The 25,941-nt window shown below is 49.7% G+C and overlaps 1 protein-coding gene across 2 annotated transcripts in view; it reads left to right on the forward strand.

The window, feature by feature from the left end:
* Positions 1 to 3,773, forward strand: part of TKT (transketolase) — a 30,322-nt gene extending 26,549 nt beyond the window's left edge. For both annotated transcript variants that reach the window (XM_007984574.3, XM_073010050.1), the window contains exons 9-14: positions 95 to 251; positions 386 to 516; positions 1,167 to 1,250; positions 1,377 to 1,470; positions 2,608 to 2,730; positions 3,490 to 3,773. In XM_007984574.3, coding sequence (XP_007982765.1) covers positions 95 to 251; positions 386 to 516; positions 1,167 to 1,250; positions 1,377 to 1,470; positions 2,608 to 2,730; positions 3,490 to 3,665 — 765 coding nt within the window. In that variant the 3' untranslated portion in view covers positions 3,666 to 3,773. The remainder of the gene's footprint in view (positions 1 to 94; positions 252 to 385; positions 517 to 1,166; positions 1,251 to 1,376; positions 1,471 to 2,607; positions 2,731 to 3,489) is intronic.
* The last annotated feature ends 22,168 nt before the right edge of the window (positions 3,774 to 25,941 follow it).

The raw sequence follows: 25,941 nt of genomic DNA on the forward strand, positions 1-25,941 counted from the left end.
CACAAACTGTGGCCTTCTCCACGATAGGGGTCCTAGGCTCCCCAGCCACCCTCTGCCTGCCCCTTTGGGCTGACCCTGCCCCACCTGCCCCTAGGTGAGCATCGCGGTGGGCTGTGCCACCCGCAACAGGACGGTGCCCTTCTGCAGCACTTTTGCAGCCTTCTTCACACGGGCCTTTGACCAGATTCGCATGGCCGCCATCTCCGAGAGCAACATCAACCTCTGTGGCTCCCACTGTGGCGTTTCCATCGGTGAGTTTAGCCAGGGCGCTTACACCTGGAGCTCCCTTGACTTTTGCACCAGGAGGTATGGGAGGAGGGTGGGCGAGGATTCCAGCCCATGGACGGGGGGTCTTATTTCTGCATATCCTTTCCCCACACCCCAGGGGAAGACGGGCCCTCCCAGATGGCCCTGGAAGATCTGGCCATGTTTCGATCAGTCCCCATGTCAACTGTTTTTTACCCAAGTGATGGCGTTGCTACAGAGAAGGCAGTGGAACTAGCCGCCAATACAAAGGTAGGTCGCATGGCTGTTCTTTCTCCTGCTGGCAGCTATCGCTTCCTGAGGGCAACAGAAGAGGAGGCCAGAGCTGGTCACTCGCTGCCCCAGGGGGTGTTTCCTGACCTTGCCCCTGGTGTTTGTGTAGCTTATGGAAGTTAGACAAGAAAAAATGAAAATACGTGCCCCACTTACTGCCACGTGGCAGATGTTGTCAACTGATTGCCACAGTCTGTCTCCGCTGAGAATCCTGGCAGCCCTGGCCGGTCTGGCAGTTGACACCTGTCCACCCTCCTGAGTTGGGTTCTTCAAGACAGGCAAGAATGAGCCGAGCCCTGTGGTCCAGGCCCGGAGCTGTACTCCATAGACACAGTGTACATGGTCCTGCCCCTCTGCCTGGTGCACTCTGCAGGAGTAGCCCACCTGCAGCCAGTTTACCTGGTGGAAAGTTGCCTTCGGCCTGGGGCTGCAAGGTGGTGAGCAGTTCTCAAGAGTGTTCAAGTGGGGTGCGGGCGGCAGAGAGCAAGCAAGGCCCTTTTCTCTGCTGGAATAGCCAGGATGCAGTGACTGATGCTCCCATGGGAAGGGATGGCCTCTCTAGAAAGACCTCGTCTCTGAGGTTGGGTGTGCCACATCCTGTAGCCTCAGTGTATCTGTTTCCGTCTCAGGGTATCTGCTTCATCCGGACGAGCCGCCCAGAAAATGCTATCATCTATAACAACAATGAGGACTTCCAGGTCGGACAAGCCAAGGTCAGTGCCTCACATGCCCCAGGAGCCCACAGAGCTGCCTGGACCCTCCCTGCTGTGACTCCCAGCAGTCAGGGCCCACCCTGCCCCGAGGCCCTGAGCCTCACTTGCCCTCTGTGTCACCCCCAGGTGGTCCTGAAGAGCAAGGATGACCAGGTGACTGTGATTGGGGCTGGGGTGACCCTGCACGAGGCCTTGGCTGCCGCCGAGCTGCTGAAGAAAGGTGAGAAGGGGCCTCCAAAGTCATCAACTGGCCGCTGCATGCTAGGTCTTGGGGTTCTTTCTTTCTTGAAGAGCCCACAGCTAAAGAGAAAGAATTTCATTTAATTAAATAATGACGGTAATTAAAGCCATCCTTTGAGCACTTGTTCTGTCTGGCATGATGCTAAGTCCTGGGCCTGCAGTGCTCACAGTCCCTACCCTATGACTCTAAAGTTGAGATCCCCCAGCACGGTGGTCAGATCAGTGGCCTGGAGCCTGCCCGCAGGGCTGGAATCACTCAGCCAGGCACTAATTAAGGAAGTTATTCCCTACCTATCACCATGCCTGTTTTCCCATCTGTAAAATGGAGATACTAGCCCCTTCCCCGCAGGGCTGTCCTGAGGGTTACATGCATGTGACCTGGTATTCTATTATTATTACTGCGAGCTCACAGTGTTGGCTAGTGGTTTGTAGGGGAGACAGGCATTGGCCTCTCCTGCAATAGAATCACACAACAGATATGTTTTAGCATGAAAAGCGGGCAGGTGTGGCATCTTCCAGAAAGTGGCCTCACAGTGAGTAGGAATTGATGAGTAGAGAGGGGAGTGAAGAGAGGCCGGAGCAGGGCCAGGCAGGAGCAAGATGGGGCTGGAGGAGCCAGGGGACCCCATCCCCAGGCAGGGGGAGATCCAGTGGGGTGAGCTTTAAGCAGGGCCTGGCAGGCGTGGGTTTGTCCTTCTGAGAAGGTGCTTCTGCTGCTGGGGCCGCACCTGGGCCTCTGATCACTCCGCTGGCTGCAGCTCCCCCACATCACCACATCAACCCTCACCTTCTGTCAAGCCAGATACCTGGAGTGTGTCCTTTCGCATTCCCTTTGTCTTCGAGGTTGTGGGAGGATGAGGGAAGGTGCTCAGGGCCTGCACACTCCACTCTGGGTTCTTGGATACTGCAGGCAACATAGCTGGACCAGATGCCCCAGTACAAGGGGTTGGCAGGCATAAGCTCAGCCACAGGAACAAGGTGGCAAGTGGTTCTCCCTGGGACAGGGACAGGCCCGCAGGCTGAGCTCTTAGCTAAACGCAGTCCTCAGGATGTCCCACCAGGGCAGACGGTGGTGCCCAGCCCTCCCCTCAGCCATGCCGTATGCTCTGCCTCACAGAAAAGATCAACATCCGCGTGCTGGACCCCTTCACCATCAAGCCGCTGGACAGAAAACTCATTCTCGACAGCGCTCGTGCCACCAAGGGCAGGATCCTCACCGTGGAGGACCATTATTACGAAGGTAAGGGGGCCTAGGGCAGGCAAGCTGGGCAAGGGGCAGGGCCAGAGAGCCCGAGCATTGGACGTGCCTCTTCTGTCTGAGCCCCAGGAGGGCAGCGGTGGCCCAGAACCCCCAGAGTTGTCCCTCTAGAGCAGCTGGGACGTGGTCTCTTAACAGGCCTCAGGCTTGGCCTGGAGACCCAGCTAACGCACAGCTGCTGGTGAGCTCTGTGGAGCTCCTGCTGCCCAGGAAGCTGGCGAGGATTCCAGCCTCGCTGCTAAATGGTGGATGGTGGTGTCCCTGAGGTAGTGGTGAGTCCTTCACACAGCAGGCTCCCTAAGTACACACCAGCCTCTCTAAGGAGGAGGCCCCAGTGGGAGAGATGGGCTTTGACTCGGGTCAAATCTAGATAATCAGACTATGGACGGTTGCTGGCCAGAGGATGGTGTTTGAAACAAACATTTAGAGGCCACGTTTGGGCCTATAAAAATAGTTTTGGGCTGAGTGTGGTGGCTCACGCCTATAATCCCAGCAGTTTGGGAGGCTGAGGATGGCAGATTTCTTGAACTCAGGAGTTGGAGACTAGCCTGGGCAACGTGGCAAAACCTGACTCTTTAAAACAATAAAAACAATGAGTTATGTGATGGGCTCGTGGCTGCAGGTGGAGAAAGGCGGTGCGTATGCAGCCTCCTCCATCCTTGACTAAGGCTGACAGAGGACTGGGCCCACCACTGCTCACCCTGAGGCCTCGTCTTCTGACTCCCCTCCTTTCATTTCTAGGTGGCATTGGTGAGGCTGTGTCCAGTGCAGTAGTGGGCGAGCCTGGCATCACTGTCACCCACCTGGCAGTTAACCGGGTACCAAGAAGTGGGAAGCCAGCTGAGCTGCTGAAGATGTTCGGTATTGACAAGGATGCCATTGCACAAGCTGTGAAGGGCCTCATCACCAAGGCCTAGGGCGGGTATGAAGTGTGGGGCGGGGGTCTATACATTCCTGAGATTCTGGAAAAGGTGCTCAAAGATGTACTGAGAGGAGGGGTAAATATATGTTTTGACAAAAATGAATTGGCCCTGAAATGTTTTCTTCTTTGATGTGTTTGCAGCCAGTGTGGGTTCTGGGGAAGAAGGGTAGAGGGTGCGCTAGGGAGGCTGGTGTCCTTGGCCCTGGGCCAGGACCTGGGTGTCCCAAGTCCCCTTGGAATCACCTGCAACTGCCCTCAACCTCCAGAACTATCACTGCCTCCCATTCATCACCAGGTGACATTTGACTGCAACCTGCCTTCTAGCTGAGAGGCTGAGACCCACATCCCTTATTGTGACCTCAGTCCACCCGGCCCTGAGGGGGCTGGGGAACTGCCTCGGTCTGGAAGCTGACCAGGCACTCTCAGGGCTGCCCCACCTCCCCCAAGTCCCCACAGCCTTGCAGCCAGGTCTCTTGGGGTAGAGAGGTTCACTTGCTTACTGTCCCTCGTCCTTGTCAGACCCTCTTAACTAGGCATCTCAGAGAAGCAGAGACAAGGCAGCCTTCGTCCTGGGGGAAAAGGGACCCTCAGGATGGCATGAGAGGTCCTCAGTCCCAAGTGTGGAACTGTCCCCCTCAACTTGTTAAAATGCAGATTTCTGGGTCTTGCCACTGGGGCCTGGGACTCCATATGACAACCGGCCCAGGAGCTTCTGATGTCATACACAGAATTCTGCAGTCCCCAGCTCCAGCCCCGTCCTACTCTGCTGTTCCTAGGTGACTGCCCTCACACTGCCGATTTCTCCCCCTGCTGCTCGGGCTCAGCTGGGGTCAGTCCTGCTTCTAAGGCCAGCTCTGCAAAACCTTGTACTGGCCAAGAACAAACTAGTGCTGGGGGAGGAGGGGGAGGAGGGCTGGGTGGCCCGGCCACTGGTGGGGTCCCCAGGAAATCCTCAGAGCTGTTGCAAGGAGACACATTTGTGGACCTGTCCACCTGTCCTCCTGACAGTCTGGAGAGAAAAAACCTGTCAAAGCCGAGGTCAGACAACTGCCCCCACCACTTAGCTACCCAGCCAGGTCTGGCGGTGCTGGGGGCTGTGCCTACGTTTGCCTTAACACCAATTTCAGAGGGAGCAGGCATGGGGTGACGTGGTTGGGTCCCAGGGAGGTGCCCTGGGCTAATGCCTGTTCACCAGTGTGTTGAGGGCAGACCTGGGATTGGGACCTGGGTCTCTGTGAGTCTAGAGAGTCCACCTTCTGTACCCTACTGCCCCTGGGGCCCTCAAAAGGGAATCATGCAATAGGCTCTCTAGAAGGGCCCTGGTCGCACAGGATGATGGGAACAGCCCGGGGCGCAGGTCCCGTGCGTCTCCAGAGCCCACAGGCCCCTGCAGAGAATCTAGAGGCAAATACTGGGACAACGACAGCTGAGCCATAGGCACAGGCCCAGCCTACAGCCTGGTGAGCCTATCTACACCGGCTAGCCATGCCCCAAGGACCTGAGAGGCCCTGGTTAACCCAAAGCAGAGAGACAGGAGCGGCAGCTGCCTTCATCCCCAGCCTGCCTGGCCTCTCCCATGCCCACATGGCTTGTGAAGGAGAGGCCAAGAGCCTGGGCAGCAGGTGCCAGGGCCTGGGCAAGATAAGGGAGGAGAGGCAAGACCCCTGATCCAGTCACCCAGACCCAGTCCTGGGACATCAAGGCCACAGGAAGCTGGGACATTCAGGGATCCCAAGCCATGGTGAGCTCCTGAAACTCTGCCTCCTTTTTGGTGAGAAGACTTAGTGTAGGGCATGCTTGGTGCGGAGTGTGCTGGAAGCCATCACTGGGCCTTCATGGGAGGCTGACAAACTTGTCATTTCTCCCTCAGCCCCTGCTCAGGCAGTGCAGGAAGCCAAGACAGTGCCTGAGGCCCGACTGGAGGCTGGTGTGGCCTGACCTGCCAGCTAGCAAGGCCTGGCGGGGCCTGATGGCAGAGGCAGCTGAGCAGGAGGGCAGCATGGCCCCGCGGCAGCCTAGGACAAACTTTCCTGGCACCAGGGAAAGCCCCTCCCACCCCCACTGGTAAAAGGGAGGCTGAGGCTACAATCCACACAGCCACGAGCCGGGGTGCAGCTGCAAAGGAGGGCGTGCTGGTGATACCTCACGTCCCTACCCGCTCGGGCGAAGGCTGTGGCAGCTGAGCCTGACAGGGGCGGGCAGGGCTGGGGGCAAACTTCCCAGACCAAAGCCACCCCACCATCCTCTGCTCAGTACATGGGGCAGTCCTCTCCCCAGGCCTCAGTTTCCTCATTTGTTCAGTGGGAATCTTGACGGCCTCACAAGGCCGTTGTGAGAATGAATAAGAGAAGTATTAATGCCTTTAGAACACTGCTAGGCAGATACGGGCTCAGAAGAAGTTGGGATTCCTAACTGTTCACAGGCAGGGGCACCTGGCCGGAGGGTGCCTTTGTCACTGCGTTGTGTGACTACAGACACTTAGGAAGCACAGACTTCTGCCCATAGCAGCCCAGGCTGGGCAGTCAGGGCCTGGCTCTCAGGGGTGGTGGCCCAGCACACAGCTGGGTTTTATTATTCAGTGGGGGGTTATTTTTTTATTTTTTATATTATTTTTATATTATATATTTTATATTATTCAGTGGGTTTTAATATATTCAAGTTGTGCAACAACGCCACAATCAGTTCCAAAATATTTCCATCATCCCCAGAAGGAACCCTCTACCAGCCCTCTGCTGGGGGCCACACAGACGCCTCTTGCTGCAGAGCTGGGATCACAGCTGTCCCCCTGCTCCCACCAAAGGTCCCCTCCTAACATGGGTGTGTGTAGGGCAGGATCTGGGTCCTGCCATGAAGGGAAAAAACCACTTCAAACAGCTTGTCCTTCTTTCCTGCCTCCAGGGCGAGGTTCTGCCTGCAGGACCTGGGTCCCATGTGTCTCCTCTGGTCCTCTTTGGGAGGAGGAAGAGGGGAGAGGACCTGGTGAGGGCTGTTGGGCAACTGCACTGGGTGGGATTCCAGAAATCACCGACACTCAGGGATGTGGGTTTTACAGACATACAGATCTGCAGTATGAATCATGAAAACACCTACACACAGAAGGTAAGGAAAGGAATAGCACAGCAGAACAGAACAGTGCTGACTGCAGGTTCCTTCCCCTGCTCAGGGAGGACCCAAAGCCAGGTCTGCCCCAGTCTTCACTCCAGAGAAGGGAGGTTGTTCAGACATGGCCCTAAGGGCAAGATGAGGAAAGTTTCTCACTGAGTTGGGCCCAGGTGCTGCTGGCAACCCAGGTTGGACACTCAGGGCCTGTATTCACTCTGGTTTTGGTGCTGGTTTATTCTAGGTCAGGCACAACCTTGGGAAGAATGAGCCCTTTGTTCCTGGTTCATCTGGCAAGACAGGAAAGGGCTGCCCTAGGGTCAGGGGTCCTGCTGCTGCCCCACAGCCTGGGCCTGAAAGCTGCCGAAGCCCCAGTCGGCTCAAGCTGCCCTGAGACAGTACCATAGGCTGGATGGCTCAAATAACACAAGTGTGCTTCTCACTGTGCTGGAGGCTGGCAAGTCCAAAATCCAAATGTTGCCCCTTCAGTTTCCAGCAAGGCTGTCTTCTGGGCTTGCAGGTGGCCTTGCCTCTCTGTGTCCTGGGGCGGGAGGAGCCAGCCCTCTCTGGTGCCTCTTACAGTGTAAGGACACTAATCCCATCAGATCAGGGCTCCACCCTTAGGACCTCGTTTAACCTTAGTTACCTTTCTACAGAACCTCTCTCCAAATACAGTCACATTAGGGGTTAGAGCTTCAAATTATGAATTTGGGTTTGGTTGGGGGCCACAGCTCAGTCCATAGCAACCTTCAAATCTGCCAAGTTCACAGTTCACTTCTCTCCCAGGGGCACACTATTCTGGATGTTGGAACTTGAAATATGAGAGAAAAATGAAACTACCTGAGATTTAAATGAGAAGAGGGGGCTGGGTGCAGTGGCTTATGCCTGCAATCCCAGCACTTTGGGAGGCCAAGGCAGGAGGATCACTTTTGCCCAGGAGTTCAAGACCTCCCTGGCATCATAGAGAAAACCCATCTCTACACAAAATACAAAAATTAGCCAGGCAGCAGCATGCACCTGTGGTCTCAGCTACTCAGGAGGCTGAAGTAGGAGGATCACTTGAGCCTGGAAAATGGAGGTTGCAGTGAGCTGTGAGCAACCTCTGCACTCCAGCCAGGGCAACAGAGCAAGATTCTGTCTCAAAAAATAAAAAATAAGAAATAAAAACTGGGAAGGAGGGTTCTTTAAAAAGGGAGCAGAGGCCAGGCGTGGTAGCTCATGTCCGTAATCCCAGCATTTTAGGAGGCCGAGACAGGTGGATCACCTGAGATCAGGAGTTTGAGACCAGCCTGACCAAAATGGTGAAACCCCGTCTCTACTAAAAATGCAAAAATTAGCCAGGCATGATGATGTGCACCTGTAATCCCAGCTACTCAGGAGGCTGAGGCAGGAGAATCGCTTGAACCTGGGAGGTGGAGGTTGCAGTGAACCAAAAAAAGCAGCAGAAACCCATCAGCAGTCCACTGAGCACCCCTCCACACACATCCAGGCCCAGGGCAGGAGAAAACCCCAATCCCCCTCCCAACAACAACAAAGTTTCCAACACTGGCAAATGCTTTCCCCCAAAATGTGGGTTTCTGCCTCAAGTCTTCATCAAAGTACCTCAGGTAGTGTTAATTAGTACAGCAAGTTGTACATGGTATGTCTTTATGTTTTTAGTGATTTCAGATCTGAACATTCTATACACGTTTTTCACGTGTTTTCACAGGAGGAAGGGACAACCAACCAGAGTGTTTTTGTTTTGTTTGAGACACGGTCTCACTTTGGCTTAGGCTGGAGTGCTGTGGTGTGATCTTGGCTCACTGCAGCCTCGGCTCCTGGGCTCAAGTGAACCTCCACCTCAGCCCAGAGTAAGCTGGGTCTACAGGTGTGCACCACCACATCCAGCTAATTTTTGTATTCTTTGTATGCACAGGGTCTCCCCATGTTGTTCAGGCTGGTCTCGAACTTGTGGGCTCAAGCAATCCACCAGCCTTGGCCTCCCAAAGTGCTGGGATTATAGGTGTGAGCTGCTGCGTCTGGCCTACTGACCAGAGTTTTAACAAAAACTTCCCATCCATACACTACACTTTAAATTCTGGAAGTTTCCATCTCTACTCCTGTATGTCTAAAAGACTGAGAAATCCCCACCCGATTTAGAACTGGATGAAGTGCTTTATCCCTTTAAGAATTTACTTGGAGACAAGCAGAGACTTCTGCACATGCCTGAGCCCAGGTTCCCCAGCGTTGGGGGGGTAAAGGGCTTTGACATTTCCATCCCACCAGGAATTTCATTTGAGCTGATCTCAGCAAAACAGATCTCAGCAATTGCCTGTCCATTCATCCTCAGAGGCCCACACTGCATTGCTTTGCAGGTGGTAGTGGCTTGCATGGAAGAGGAGCCTGCAGTGCCACCTATAGGGCTTGGGAGGGATGGACTCATAGACCAGAGATCCTGGCTGCAGCAGTGCCTTCTGGTCGTCGTCACACAGAACTGAAACTGCAAGGGTGCGTGCTGGGACAAAGGCGTCAGGCAATGATTCACTCCCTGTGAGACTAGGCAGGGATCTCTTCCAGTAACACCAGAGCCCATTGACTTTACTTTTTCCTTATTTTATTTTTTCTAAATTTTATTTAATTTTATTTTTTGAGATAGGATCTCACTCTGTTGCCCGGGCTGGAGTGCAGTGGCATGATCTCACTGCAGCCTCGACCTCCTAGGCTCAGGTGATTCTCCCACCTCAGCCTCCTGAGTAGCTGGAACTACAGGGACATGCCATCAAACCTAGCTAATTTTTGTGTTTTTTGTAGAGATGTAGTCCAGGCTAGTTAAATTTTACTTTTTAAAAGGCTAAACTCAAAACTTCTGGGCTCAAGCAATTCTCCCACTTCAGCTCCCCAAGTAGCTAGGAGTACAGACATGTGCCACCACACCTGGCTTATTATTTTTAAATGATGTGTTTGCTTTTATTTAGTTTTTTTCTATTTTTGGAGACAGGGTCTTGCTTTGTCACTCAGGCTAGAGCACAGTGGTGTAATCACAGCTTACTGCAGCCTCGAACTCCTGGGCTCAAGCAATCTTCCCACCTCAGCCTTTCCAGTAGCTGAGACTACAGATGTGCGCCACCACACCCAGTTTGTTTTTATTTTTTATTGACACATAACTGTTATGTTTATGGATTACAGTGTGATATTTTAATACATGTATACAATGTGTAGTGATCAAATCAGGGTAATTAACATATCCATCACCTCAAACACTTACTTGTGTCAGGAAGATTCAAAATGCACTCTTCTCCTGGGCTCAGTGGCTCATGCCTGTAATCCCAGCACTTTGGGAGGCTGAGGAGGACAGATCACGAAGTCAGGAGTTCAAGACCAGCCTGACCAATGTGGTGAAACCCTGTCTCTACTAAAAATACAAAACAAAAATTAGCCAGGCGTGGTGGCACTCACCTGTAATCCCAGCTACTCAGGAGGCTGAGGCAGGAGAATCACTTGAACCCGCAAGGTGGAGGTTGCAGTGAGCCAAGATCGTGTCACTGCACTCCAGCCTGGGCAACAGAGCGAGAATTCATCTCAAAAAAAAAAAAAAAAAAATTCCACTCTTCTAGCTATTTTAAAGTATAATTCAATAACCATAAGTTGTTAATTACAGTCAGCCTACGGTGCTATGTAACAGTAGGACTTATTCCTCAGACCTAGCTGTACTTTCATGTCTGTTAACCAACCTTTGGTGGTTTTACTTCCTAAATGATCCCAAGTGTGCCACCTTCTGCCCTCATCCTGGTCCAGACCTCCATCATCTCTCCTGAGAGACAGCAGTCAATGGCCTCCCACTTGCCTCTTGATCTCCCTTCTCCCCCTGCTCATTCTCTACACAGCAGCCCAAGGGAACCTTCTAGAACCTGATACAATGGCTCTTCTGCTCACACATCCCCGCTCACACATGGCTGCCAGTGGATGAAGCCTTCTCTGACCCTTTTCAGCCTCATCTCAAATCTTCTCCTCCTCACTTCCCAGACCCCAGCTCTGGCCCAGCTCCTCTTAGTTCCTCAATGGTCTCTCTCACTTCCTCTTCTGCCTACCCACCACCCCCCAGTCTGAGTTGGTGCCCGAATGCTTATGACTGAGGAAAACAAAAGTCGGTTTGGCAAGAGGAAGGATGGTGACCCAAGATGGGGAAGAGAGGGCTGGATGGTATGGGAGGAAGGGTGGTCAGGAAAGGCTCCTGGGAGGAGAGGGCATCCAAGCGAAGGCTTCAGGTATGGACTGGGGGTCTGGGAGTGAGCTGTGGGGGGCTGGGGATGGAGTTGGGGTGCCCATTCCAGGAGGAGTCCTATTTGTGTAACAGCAAACATCTAGTTTCACTAGAAGGTACATGTAGGCGGCAGTGAAATGAATGTGGGAGACGGAGCCTTGAATGCCAGGGACTAGAACCTGGTCAATCACCGGGAATCAGATTCCAACCCCGGGTAGCCTCAGGCAAATCCCCCACCCATCAGAAGGGCCTCTGCTTCCTCATTGATAAGACAAGATATTGTTGGCAGGGCACTGTGGCTCATGCCTGTAATGCCAATACTTTGGGAGGCTAAGGTGGGAGGATCACTTGAGCCTGGGAGTTCAAGATCAGCCTGCGTGACTCAGGGAGACCCTGTTTCTACAAAAAAATACAAAAATTAGCTGGACGTGGTGATGCACACCTGTGGTCCCAGCTACTCAGGAGGAGAGCTTGAGGTTGGGAGGTCAAGGCTGCAATGAGCCATGATTGAGCCACTGCACTCCAGCCTGGACAACAGAGTGAGATCCTGTCTTAAAAAAAGAAAAGACAGGATATTGTCACAGTCCCTACCTTACAGAAGATTGCACACTTTATAGCTCAAATAATACTCAGGCCAGATCTCAAGGTACTAAACACACATTTGGGATGGAGGTGATGAACAGGCAGAGACTTGAGCTGGGGCTGCCTGGTTAGCCACTCCAGGTGCCAGTCCCAGCTTTCTCACCAACCACTGAGAGATCCCAAGCATGTCCTGCCCTCTTTTGTCCTGGTGTCCCCAAAAGAGAGAAGAAACAGAGTCCCCAGGCATCTGGTAAGAGTCCAAAGCTGCCTGTCCCCGGCTCAAGATATCTCCAAGGAATCCTCCAAAGATTTTAAGGGTAAACTTAAAATTCCTGCAGATTTTGCCCTCTGCTCTATAACATCCATTTTTACTAGAAAAATAATATTTTGTATCACTTATTCATATATTTGATATTATTCCTTTCTTAAATGTTCAATGGAATTCTCCAGTGAAGCCATCTAGGTCTGGAGTTTTCTTTGTGGGGAAGTTTTTAACTTCAAATTCAATTTCTTTCATGGATATGGGCTGATACGGTTTGGCTCTGTGTACCCAAATCTCATTTCAAGTTGTAATCCCCATGTGTCAGAGGAAGGACCAGGTGGGAGGTAACTGGACGATAGGGGCAGTTTCCCCCATGCTGTTCTCATGATAGTGAGTTCTCAGAGAGCTGATGGTTTTAAAGTGTGGCACTTCCTCATTCTCACACTCACTCTCTCCTGCTGCCTTGTGAAGAAGGTGCCTACTTCCCCTTCTGCCATGATTGTAAGTTTCATGAGGCTCCCACAGCCATGCAGAACTGCAAGCCAACTGAGCCTCTTTCCTTTATAAATTACCCAGTCTCAATCATGCTGCTATAAAGACACATGCACACGTATGTTTATTGCAGCACTATTCACAATAGCAAAGACTTGGAATCAACCCAAATGTCCATCAGTGACAGATTGGATTAAGAAAATGTGGCACATATACACCATGGAATACTATGCAGCCATAAAAAAGGATGAGTTTGTGTCCTTTGTAGGGACATGGATGCAGCTGGAAACCATCATTCTTAGCAAACTATCGCAAGAACAGAAAACCAAACACCGCATGTTCTCACTCGTAGGTGGGAACTGAACAATGAGATCACTTGGACTCGGGAAGGGGAACATCACACACCGGGGCCTATCATGGGGAGGGGGGAGGGGGGAGGGATTGCATTGGGAGTTATACCTGATGTAAATGACGAGTTGATGGGTGCAGCACACCAACATGGCACAAGTATACATATGTAACAAACCTGAACGTTATGCACATGTACCCTACAACTTAAAGTATAATAATAATAAATAAATTTAAAAAAAAAATTACCCAGTCTCAGGCTTTTTTTTTTTTTTTTTTTTTTTTTTTTTGAGATGGAGGCTCGCTGTGTTGCCCAGGTTGGAGTGCAGTGGCACGATCTCAGCTTACTGCAGCTTCTGCCTCCCTGTAGCTGGGACTATAGGTGCGTGCCACCACGCCCAGCTGTTTTTCTTTTTTTAGTAGAGACAGGGTTTCACTACGTTGGCCAGGCTGGTCTTGAACTCCTGACTTCAAGTGATCTGCCCTCCTTGGCCTCCCAAAGTGCTGGGATTATGGGTGCGCACCACCATGCCTGGTTAATTTTGTATTTTTAGTAGAGACAGGGTTTCATCGTGTTGGCCAGGCTGGTCTCAAACTCCTGACCTCAGGTGATCCACCTGCCTCAGCCTCCCAAAGTGCTGGGATTACAGGCGTGAGCCACCGCGCCCAGCCAAGGTTATCTGTTTCTTGAGTGAGTTTTTGAAGTTTGTATCTTTCAAGGAATTTGTTCATTTCATCTAAGCTGTACTGAGCATCCCACAAATTCTGAAATGTCATATTTTCATTCCGTTCAAAATGCTTTCTAATCTCCTGTTTGATTTCCTCTTGCTCCAAGGATTATTTGGAAGTATATTGTTTAGTTTTCAAATATTTGGGGACTTTCCAGAGATCTTTCTATACTGACTACTAATTCAATTCCACTGTGGTTAGAAAACATCCTTTGTGTGTCTTGAATTCGTTTAAATGTATTGAGAATTGTTTTGTGACACAGAGTATGTGTACTTGAAAAGAATGTGTATTCAGCTGTTACTGAGTCAACTCAGCGACAGTGTTGTTCGAATCTTCTCTATCCTTACTGATTTCCGTCTACTTGTTTTATTATTGAGAGAGGGGTGCTGAAATTTTCAATGTTAATTGTGAATTTGTCTATTTCTTGTAGTTCTATTCATTTTTGCTTCATTTATTTTGAAGCTGTTATTAGATTTTAGGATTGCTAGATATTTTTTAAGTGAAAGCAAGTTTATTAAGAAAGTAAAGGAGGCTGGGCGCAGTGGCTCATGCCTGTAATCCCAGCACTTTGGGAGGCTGAAGCGGGCAGATCATGAGGTCAGGAGTTCAAGACCAGCCTGACCAACATGGTGAAACCTCGTCTCTACTAAAAGTACAAAAATTAGCCAGGGATGGTGGCTCGCGCCCATAATCCCAGCTACTCAGGAGGCTGAGGCAGGAGAGTTGCTTGAACCCAGGAGGCAGAGGTTGCAGTTAGCCAAGATCATGCCACTACACTCCACTGCCCAGCCTGGGCAACAAGAGCAAGACTCCGTCTCAAAAAAAGAAACAAACAAAAGAAAACAGAAAAGAAAGTGAAGGAATAAAGAATGACTACTCCATAGGCAGAGCAGCCAGATTGCTAGATTATTAGGATTACTGGGTTTTTAGAATTGTTATTTGTTATGTTCTCTTGACGAATTGACATGTTTATTATTTTGAAATGACCCTCTTTATCCCTGGTAACATTCTTTGTCCTGAAATCTACTTCCTCTGGTATTAACATAGCCACTTCAGTTTTTTTAGATTAGTGTTAGCACGGTGCATAATTTTCTGTTCCTTTAGCTTTACACTATTTGTATATTTATTTTATTTCTTTAAAAAAGTGGTGGGGTCTCACTCTTGCTCAGGCTGGAATTCAGTGGCACAATCATGGCTCACTGCAGCCTTGAACTCTGGGGCTCAAGTGACTCTCCTGCCTCTGCCTCCTCAGTAGCTGGGACTACAGGCACATGCCACCATGCCTAGTATTTTATCATTTATTTCATTTATTTTTTATTTTTTTGATACATTTTTTGAAAATAAATATTATTTATTTTTGAGACGGGATCTGGCTCTGTCACTGGGCTGGAGTGCAGTGGTGTGATACTGGCTCACTGCAACCTCTGCCTCCTGGGTTCAAGCGATCCTCCCACCTCAGCCTCCCGAATAGTTGGGACTACAGCCTCATGCCACCAGGCCTATTTTTTTTTTTTTTTTTTTTTTTTTTGAGATGGAGTTTCACTCCTGTTGCCCAGGCCGGAGTGCAATGGAACCACCTCAGCTCACCGCAACCTCCGCCTCCCATGTTCAAGCGATTCTCCTGCCTCAGCCTCCCAAGTAGTTGAGATTACAGGCATGCGCCACCATGCCTGGCTAATTTTGTATTTTTAGTAGAGATGGGATTTCTCCATGTTGATCAGGCTGGTCTTGAACTCCTGACCTCAGATGATCTCCCCACCTCAGCCTCCCAAAGTGCTGGGATTACAGGCATGAGCCACCACGCCCGGCCCCCTTATTTTTTATTTTTAGAGACAAGATCTCACTATGTTGCCCAGGCTGGTCTTGAACTTCTGGTCTCAGGGGATCTTTCCCGCTCAGTCTCCTAAAATGCTGAGATTATAGGCACAAGCCATTGTGCCCAGCTTTATATTTAATGTAGGTTTCTTACAGTTAACACACAGTTGGGTCTTGCTTTTTAAATCCAGTCTAATGGTCTCTTCCTTTTAACTGGGTGTTTTGACCAATGACTTTTAATGTGATTTTGGTATTGTTGGGTTTAAATCTACCATGTTGCTATTTGGATTCTATTTGTGCCTCTGTTTTTTTGTTCCCCTTTCCTTTTTTTTTTTTTTTTTTGCTTTCTTTTGAATTAATTGAATATTTTTGTGATTCCTTTCACTCCTTTGTTGGCTTATTAGTCACAACATTTTGCTGTGCTATTTTTGTGGCTGCTTAGGGTTTATAGCATACATCTTTACTTTGTCAGTCTAACTTCAAGTGATGTTACTACCACATCATGCATAGTATAGGATCCTCACAATAGCACACTTCCATTTCTCCACTCCTGGCCCTGGAGCTATTGTTGTCATTTTACTTCTATTCATGTTACAAACTCAACAAACTCTTATAGGATTTTGATTTTGCTTTATACCATTTATTTTATTTTTTTTTTTGAAGATGAAGTCACACTCTGTTGCAACTGCAACCTCTGCCTCCTGGATTCAAGCAATTCTCCTGCCTCAGCCTCCTGAGTAGCTGGAATTACAGGCGCATGCCACCACACCCAGCTAATATTTTGTATTTTTAGTAGAGATGGGGTTTCACTATGTTGGCCAGGCTGGTCTCAAACTCCTGACCTCAAGTCATCCACCCACCTCAGCCTCCCAAAGTGCTGGGATTACAGGTGTGAGCCATCACATCCAGCCTATTGTTATTATTACTGACAGCAGACCAGTAGAATATCTGTCAGAAAAAAACAGATTGTTGGCAAGTATCCCAATAAAAATTTGTTATACTTTTTTGTTTCATATTTATTTTCAACTTCAATGAATCCTGTCCTAGTGTATCACAAAATATTTTTAAACTCACAATTATAAATACAAGTTGAGTATTCCTAATCCAAAAATCCAAAATCCGATATGCTCCAAATTTCAGGCCAGGAGCAGTGGCTCATGCCTATAATCCCAGCACTTTGGGAGGCCGAGGTGGGCGGATCGCCTGAAGTCAGGAGTTCAAGACCAGCCTGGTCAACATGGTGAAACCCCGTCTCTACTAAAAATACAAAAAATTAGCAGGGTGTGGTGGCACGCACATGTAGTCCCAGCTACTTGGGAGGCTGAGGCAGGACAATTACTTGAACCTAGGAGGTGGAGGCTGCAGTGAGCTGGGACCGTGCCATTGCACTCCAACCTGGGTGACAAAACAAGACTTTGTCTCCAAAAACAAAAAAACCCACAAATTTCAAAGTTTTTTGAGTGCAGACACGATGCTCAAAGGAAAATGTCATTGGAACATTTAAGATTAGAAATCTTCAGATGAGGGCTGCTCAACCAGTAAATATAATGCAAATATTCCAAAATCCAAAAAGATTCTAAATCCAAGACACTTCTGGTCCCAAGTGTTTTGGATAAGGGATACTCAAACTGTATTACATTTATCCCATTCATTCAGACTGTTTGACTTGCCAATTTAAATCAACGTAAACAGAGTCTTCCACTTAACAGTTCATTTGAATTCATTTGATGGCCAGTAAGCACATGAAGAGATGTTCAACATCACTAGTCATTAGGGAAATGCAAATCAAAATCACAAGATACTACTTCACACTCACTAGGATGGCTATTTTATTTATTTATTTATTTTGAGAGAGGGTTTCACTCCTGTCACCCAGCCTGGAGTGCAGTGGTGCGATCTCAGCTCACTGCAACCTCTGCCTCCCGGGTTCAAGTGATTATCCTGCCTCAGCCTCCCCAAGTAGCTGAGACTACCGGCACAGGCCACTGTGCCCAGCTAATTTTTGTATTTTTTGTAGAGACAGGCTTTCGCCATGTTGCCCAGGCTGATCTTGAACTCCTGAGCTCAAGCAGTCCACCTCGTGGTGGCTTACGCCTGTAATCCCAGCACTTTGGGAGGCCGAGGTGGGTGGATCACGAGGTCAGGAGATCGAGACCATCCTGGCTAACATGGTAAAACCTCGTCTCTACTAAAAATACAAAAAAAGATTAGCCAGGCGTGGTGGCGGGTGCCTGTAGTCCCAGCTACTTGGGAGGCTGAGGCAGGAGAATGGTGTGAACCCGGGAGGTGGAGCTTACAGTGAGCCGAGATAGTGCCACTGCACTCCAGCCTGGGCGACAGAGCAAGACTCTGTCTCAGGGGGAAAAAAAAAAAAAAAAGAGCAATCCACCTGCCTCGGCCTCCCAAAGTTCTTAGATTATAGCAATAAGCCACTATGCCTGGCATGATGGCTATTAAAAAAAAAAAAAAAAAGAACAAGTGTTAGCGAGGATGTGGAGAAATTGGAACCTGTGTATGCTGCACAAATGAAAAAGGCTGCACCTGCTATGGAAAACAGTGTTGTAGTTCCTCAAAAAGTTAAATATAGAATTACCATATGACCTAGCAATTCTACTAGGAATATACCCAAATGAACTGAAAGCAGGAACTTAAATAGGTCCTTGTACACCTATGTCCACAGTGGGATCATTCACAATCACCAAAAGATGAAAGCAATCCAGGAGTCCATCAACAGGTAAACAAAACACAGCACACACACAATGGGATATTATTCAGCCTCAAAGAGGGAAGAAATTCCGACACATATTACACAGATAAACCTCAAAGACATTATGCTAAGTGAAATAAGCCAGCCACGAAAGGACGTATACTGTGTGATTTCTCTTATTCGAGGTACCTAGAATAGTCAAATCATAGAGACAGAAAGTAGAATGTTGGTTGCCAGGGTCTGGAGGAGGGGAGAATGGAGAATTATTATTTAATTTCAGTCTGGGACTATGAAAAGTTCTGGAGGATGAATGGTAGTTGATAGAGTTTGGACATTTGTGCCCTCCAAATCTCATATCAAATTGGAATCTCCAATGTTGGAGGTGGGGCCCGGTGGGAGGTGTTTGGGTCATGGAGGCAGATCCCTCATGAATGGCTTGGGCTATCCCCTTGGTGATGAGTGAGCTCTCACTCTGAGTTCACAGGACAGCTAGTCATTTAAAAGTGTGTGGCACCTCTCCTCACCCCACACATGCTCTCTTGCTCCTGCTCCGGCCACGTGATGTGCCTGCTCCCACGTTGCCTTCCACCATGATTGTAAGCTTCCGGAGGCCTCCCCAGAAGCAGATCCAGGTGCTGTGCCTCTTGTACAGCCTGCAGAACTATAAGCCAATTCAACCTCTTTTCTTATAAATTACATTGCCCAGTCTCATTGCCATTTCTTTCTTTTTTCCCCTATTCTTTTTGAGACAAGGTCTTGTTTCGTCATTTGGGCTGGAGTGCAGTGGTGTGATCATGGCTCACTGCAGCTTCGACTTCAGCAGCTCAAGTGATCCTCCCACCTCAGCCTCCCAAGGAGCTGGGACTATAGGTGTATGTCACCATGCCCAGCTAATTTCTGTATTTTTTTTGTAGAGATAAGCTTTTGCCATGTGGCCCAGACTGGTCTTGAACTCCTGGGCTCAAATGATATCCCTGCCTCAGCCTCTCAAAGCGCTAGAATTGGTTGCACCATGAAATATACTTAATGCCACGGAACTGTACACTTATGAATGTTTAAAATGGTAAATTTTATATTTTGTACATTTTACTTCACAAAAAATTCATTTGAAATTACTTATTTGGAATCAAATTTTTTTATTCTCTCATATATATTTATAATTTAAAAAACTGAGGCGGAGTCTCAATTTCCAAGGCTACATTGAAACTGCCTTTGCAGAAATTACAACAGTGAGAAAATTATGACAGTGAAATCTGATCTAACCAACTCCATCTTGCTTTTAACCTCCAAACTGCCCTTGGTCATTCCTGGGCATGGGACTCACTACCCTTGGGAGAAATTAGGTTTGTGGTTTAAATGATAGTAACCCTTCCCAAAACTAAACTGCCTTTGTAAAACTAATGAAAGGCCACCAAGTTAGGAGGATGAAAGGGGCCTGGATTCTGCTAAGAATAGTATTATGTTGGTGCAAAAATAATTGTGGTTTTTGCAGTTAAAAGTAATGGCAAAAACCGCAATTACTTTCACACCAACCTAATAATTAAATGATTACTAGCCATTATTATGGAGGTTACAAGATTTAAAACTTCCCCGTTACTCCTGTAAATAACATCACAAATTGGCCCTTTGAGATATCTTTTCAGGCTTTTTTTTTTTTTCTCCCAGACAGTCTTGTTCTGTCACCCAGGCTGGAGTGCCGTGGCATGATCTTTGCTCACTACAACTTCTGCATCCCGGGTTCAAGTGATCCTCCCACCTCAGCTTGGAGGCGAAGTAGCCGAGTAGCTAGGATTACAGGTGCCCACCACCACACCCAGCTAATGTTAAAATATTTTTAGTACAGACAGGGTTTTACCATGTTGGCCAGGCCCCGTGTTGAACTCCTGACCTCAAGTGATCCTCCCTGCCTCAGCCTCCCAAAATGCTGGGATTACAGGTGTGAGCCACTGTGCCTGGCCTGGTCTTGAACTCCTGACCTCAAGTGATCCGCCAGGCTTTGCCTCCCAAAGTGCTGGGATTACAGGCGTGAGCCACTATGCCCTTCCTCTTTTCAGGCAATCTTGGCTCACTGTAACCTCTGCCTACCAGGCTCAAGCGATTCTACTGCCTCAGCCTCCCAGGTAGCTGTGACCACAGGCGCCCACCCAACACCGTGCCCCGCTATTTTTTCTTTGTATTTTTTTTTGAGATGGAGTGTTGCTCTGTGGCCCAGGCTGGAGTGCAGTGGCACAATCTTGGCTCACTGCAACCTCTGCTTCCGAGGTTCAAACAATTCTCCTGCCTCAGCCTCCCGATTAGGGACTACAGGCGCATGTGACCATGCCTGGCTAATTTTTGTATTTTTAGTAGAGACGGGGTTTCACCATGTTGACCAGGCTGGTCTCGAATTCCTGACCTCAGGTGATCCACCCGCCTTGGCCTCCCAAAGTGCTGGCATTACAGGCGTGAGCCACCGCGCCCAGTTGTTTTTTTTTTTTTTTTTTTTTTGACAGGGTCTCACTCTGTCACCCAGGCTGGAGTGCAGTGGCACAATCACAGCTCATTGCAGTCTTGACCTCCCAGGCTGGAGCGATCCTCCCGCCTCAGCTTCCCAAGCAGCTGGGACCACAGCTGGGACCATCATGCCTGGCTAATTTTTTAAGAGAGGGAGTCTCACTATGTTGCCCAGGATGATATCGAACTCCTGGGCTCAAGTGATCCTCCCACCTGGAAATTATAACACAACTCACAAAGCGCTGGGATTAGAGGGGTGAGCTGCCACGTTTTCCTAATAAGACAACTTGTTAGATAAATCACTCATTTTCCCTCATGCCAGGTGCCCTTCCATCCCCTGCAGGTGCAGCACCCTGCTGAGGCCACACGCCCAGTGCTTTGGTTTGACTTCCCGTCGCCAATGCAGAAAACCACTAGAGAGTTCAACTAACAAATTTCTCCTCTTCTCTTGAAGTTTGTCTTTTGCTTCCACTGAAAAAATTCAACTTTTCTGCCACCCTTGCCTGTGCTCCATCTCCTCCAATCTTCTAAAAGCCCCCAGAAAAGCCTGCGGAGCTGGCTGGGGAGCCGTCAGTGGTACCCCTGTGGGCACAGCTGCCCCCGTGCCTCCACCGGTGGCCGCTGCTCCGCCCTCTCTCCAGACAGGTTGTCAAGTTGCCGCTGCCACGAGTTCTCCCATCAGCACAACCACTGCCTGCCGTCTCTCACAAGAAATGCCAGGCTCATTATAACCTCCACCTGCTGGCCACAGCAACCGCCCCTTAACCACACCAAGTGGTGGTGGTTAAACTACTTTACTAAACCCATCATCTCACCTCCACTGGCTCCCCTTCCCCGAGAGCTCACTTTTGATCCAGCCTCACACAGGCTGAAGCAGCACTAAATTAGGCCTGGCCTCGGCAGTGCAGGTGCTGCATCGATGACTGCCCAGGGGTGGGAGCGGAGATGCTGTTCCTCAGGGGACCGCACGTCCTTGGGCCAGGGTGCCTGGTTGTTGGGCCAGGATTCCCGGAGTCATGCACACCCCAGCCTTTGTCCGGCTCCCCGGCCTTTGCTCAGGCTCGTTCCTCTGCCTGGGACTGCCTGACCCCAGTGTCTCGCCTACTCATTCTTTTTAACTTTTAAAAACTGTGAAATGTCATATCCATAAAGAAAAGCACATAGAACAAAAGAACAGTGTAACAAATTATTATAAAAGGACACCTGGGTAACCAGCCATCAGATCAAGAATCAGAACACCTACATGTTCTTTAAAAGACACTTTAAAAAATTATGGATCATTTAGAACACAGAGACAAGCACAGAGACTAAAATAGGCAACGAACATCCTCATCTGTGTGACTCTTGAGGCCACCACCAAGGCAGCCTCCAGCAGGGACATTGCTGGTCTTCAGTGCTCACAGAGTGCCAAATGACTTTCCAGGAGAATGAGGGCAACTTACGTTCCCACTGCTGCGAATAGCACCTCCCCGCTGCCCCCGCCCTGCCCAACACCTACACCTACCACCAGCACTGGGTATTATCAGACTTGAAAGGTTGTGCCAGTCTGACTGTGGGACCTACTCATTCTCTGGGTCTCAGGATGACATGTTCCTCCTGATGCAGGACAGATGAGCCTCATAATTGGGGCTTAGCCTGGGAGGGTTCTTGGCTTTACCCAGGAAAGAATCCAAGGCCAAGCAGTGGTGTTAGACAGCAATTCCTTTTTTTGAGACAGAGTCTCCCTTTGTTGCCCAGGCTGGAGTGTAGTGGCATGATCTTGGCTCACTGCAACCTCTGCCTCCTGGGTTCAAGTGATTCTCCTGCCTCAGCCTCCAGAGCAGCTGGGATTACAGGTGCCCACCACCACACCTGGCTAATTTTTGTATTTTTAGTAGAGATGGGGTTTCACCATGTTGGCAGGCTGGTCTTGAACTCCTGAGTTCAGGTGATCCACCTGCCTCTGCCTCCCAAAGTGCTGGGATCACAGGTGTGAGCCACCATGCCCAGCGGACAGCTATTTTTATGGAAGCAGCAGTGTACAGCAGCAGCAGAGGCACTGCTCCTTGCAGGGCAGGGCCACCCCACAGGCAGTGTGCCCTGAGTAGACACTCAGAGGTAGTTCTGCAGTCATATTTATACCCACTTTTAATTACATGCAAATTAGGGAGTGGATTATGCAGAAAGTTTTAGGAAACGAGTGGTAACTTCTAGGTCATTGGGTTGTTGCCATGGAAAAGGGTAACGGCTGGGTGTTGCCATGGCAACAGTAAACTGACATGGCACACCAGTGGTTGCATCTTACAGAAAACTGCTTGCCCTCTCCCTGTTTTAGCTAGTCCTCAGTTGGGTCCAGTGTCTGAGCCCCATCTCCAGAGTCCAGTCCCACCTCCTACTTCACCCACTTCCAGGAGACCTTCCCTGGTTGCCACGGCCCACCCAGGAAGAGCCAGCACCTCCTCTGTATGCCCACAGCCTGGGTGGGCACCCCTAGTCACCACATCACCACGTACTGTGATTGTATTTACACATCTGCCTCCCCACTGAGGCCATGAGTTCTGTTCCTTGATTGCACCAGCTTCCCACCACCCTGCAGGGCCCCCAGCATGCCATCACAGAGTGAATTAATGAGTCCAGCCTTCATTTCCAGGTCAAGACCACTAATGCACTAAAGCCTCCAGTACCAGATCTGCCCTTAGTAGCTGCTCAAGAAACATCAGCTCAACCTGCATATTCATGCCTCAGATGCTACCAGTAGGGGGTACATTTGGGGGTCTCCAGGTTGCTCTGCAGCTGAACCTCTGGAATAGGCTGGGGAAGATCATGAGAGTGGAGGCAGGGAGCTCAGTATGGGCTGTAAGACCAAACAGGGGCAGAGAAGGGGCCATGTCACAGGTGTCAGCTGCTCTTTCTACTGCTGCTGCAGTTTTCCATGGAATTTTATGACAGTGGTAATTACCGCCTTTCCTAGGGTTTGATTTTAATTTGTGCTAAGAACTGGGGTATTTGACATTCAAATTTTCTTTCTCACAATTTAAACTCACATGAGACCCACTTGCTATTCCTATCAATCTTAGACACATTTTCTGCTGTGGAGCTGGCTGCTGGCCCAAAGCTCATGGTGAGAGGAGAAGGTCCCTGTTTCAGGGACTGGAGCCCACTGCTGATTCATGACTCAGGGCTCTGTACCCCACTCCCAAGCTAGGAAAAGTGTGTCCCCTTCCTACAGAATTCCTTACACTTATAGCATTGTTATGAAGAGATCATGTATGACAACATGCGAAATGTTCATGGAGTTAAGAATCACATTCTTACATTTCTGGGTGCTTGGTTGCAGTATGAGTTTTCCATGCATTGACCTCTTAACAATCATATAAAGCAGGTGCTATTCTGCACACGCTGCAGATAAGGAAACTGAGGCTAAGAGAGGCTGAACAGCCTGCTCAGGGCCGCACAACTGGGATGGAGCAGGCAGGTGTAGACCCAGATCTGACTCTGAGCCCTTGTCCTATGGTTTGGCCATCAGCACTGCCACTTCCTGGCACATGCCCGGCAGAGTATGCATATGGGTCCATTATAAACAGGGGCATTTGATATCAAGCAATTGACAAACCTGAGCTAGGGTTTAAAGACTTTTTTTTTCAAAACATACCTTTTTTCCAGACAGGGCATTCGGGAACAATTAAGGTAACAAAATCCATTTTTGATTCAATGCAAATATTTTGTGAAGCACATTATTTTTAACTTATTACTCATGCAAAGTGTGTCTAATTGGCTTAACTGTTTCTCAACTCATGATTTACAACCCAGAAAGTGGCTTGGAGAGGCCTTGCCAATGCTACTGATGGCAATGGGCTGCCTAATGGGCTGGGGCCTGCTGCCACTGCCCTTTTTGAGACAAAGTCTCGCTCTGTCACCCAGGCTGGAGTGCAATGGCATAATCTCGGCTCACTGCAGTCTCCGCCTCCTGGGTTCAAGGGATTCTCCTGCCTCAGCCTCCCAAGGAGCTGGGATTACAAGCGCCTGCCACCATGCCCAGCTAATTTTGTTGTATTTTTAGTGGAGATGGGGTTTCGCCATATTGGCCAGGCTGGTCTAGAACTCCTGACCTCAAGCGATCCGCCCGCCTCAGCCTCCCACAGTGCAGGGATTACAGACGTGAGCCGCCGCGTCTGGCCGCTGCCCTGCTCTTGAGCCGGGTCCCACCCTCAGCTGGGCCAGCTGGCCTCCACCACCCACCTGCTGGAGGACATGAGCTCTAAGGCCCTGGGTTTTGGTCATCTGCCACCGTTAATGCCACAGGCAGCACTACAGGCCACTCCTAACTTTACCTACTTCTTATCCTTGTCCCTCCCCATACCAGAGCAGGGGAGGGGAAGAGAGAGTGAGAGGCAGGCTGTGCTGGGGTGGAGCGAGCGCTCAGTGGACACTCAGTATCACTCACTCAACTGTGCTCATTCCTCAGCATTGACTGGCCACACACCACGTGCTGGGCTCACTGTGGGTTTACAATGGGTGGAAAGGACACTGAGCCAGGATTCTGCCCTCTAGGGGGTGGTATGTTGGGGAGGCAGCTGGCTGTCCTCTTTGAGGGTCTCCCTTCATCCCTGCCACTACTTTCCTGTGCAACCCTGGCCCAGCCCCTTCTCCTCCTCTGGCCTCACCTTCCCCACTGTGAATCCATGGAAATTCCCACTAGAGATCCATAATCTCCTAGGGTCCTTCCAGCTCCAAATCAGCCTGCCTGTGCCCATCACTGCTGCCCTCTGCTGTCCCTGCCTGCCACTGGCTTACTTCTCTCTTATTGGACCCTCTGACGACAGGACCAGGGTAGGGAGCCCTCGTGTTCTCTGACAGTCCCTAAGCAAGACCAGGAAAAGATGGGAGAAAGTCCTGTTGTCTCCACAAGACACATAACAAGGGAACCAACTCACAGACGGAAGGAGCTCCCATTCCAGAGCTGTAGGCCACATCCCTCAACCTCTCAGAGCCTGGGTTTGCTCACCGGTAAAAGGGGAGAGTCCCGGCTGTTTCCTCACGGGGCTGTTGTGAGGGTGAACTGCAGGCAACCATGCAGGAAAAGCATCAAGCACAGTGCTTGTCCCAGGGTGTTCTGACATGGGCTCTCAGGTCACACGCCATGAGTGCCAGGCACAGTCATGCCTGTTGAGTGATGCTCGTCAAGGTCCTGGCACACAGCAGTCACCTGTTCCATGAAGGAATATACAAATTTGGGAACAGAGCACAGCACTGCCAACCCCACTCACAGCTCCTGTGTCCACCATGCCAGGTGAAATTGATAGAAAGCTAAACTCCCCTCTCCTAAGAAGAAAAAGGAAAAGTACCTTCTCCAAAGCTCTGAGCTTTGTCCAGTGCCTAATGTGGGCTGAGCAGCAAATGTCAGGGCCTTCAGAGTTACGTGTTTCAGGATAGGGACAGAGAAGAAATTAGGGGTCTTTGTATTAGTCTGTTCTCACACTGCTAATAAAGACGTATCGGCCAGGTGCAGTGGCTCATGCCTGTAA

Source organism: Chlorocebus sabaeus, chromosome 22 (assembly GCF_047675955.1).
Source record: "Chlorocebus sabaeus isolate Y175 chromosome 22, mChlSab1.0.hap1, whole genome shotgun sequence".
In the NCBI taxonomy this organism is placed as follows: domain Eukaryota; kingdom Metazoa; phylum Chordata; class Mammalia; order Primates; family Cercopithecidae; genus Chlorocebus; species Chlorocebus sabaeus.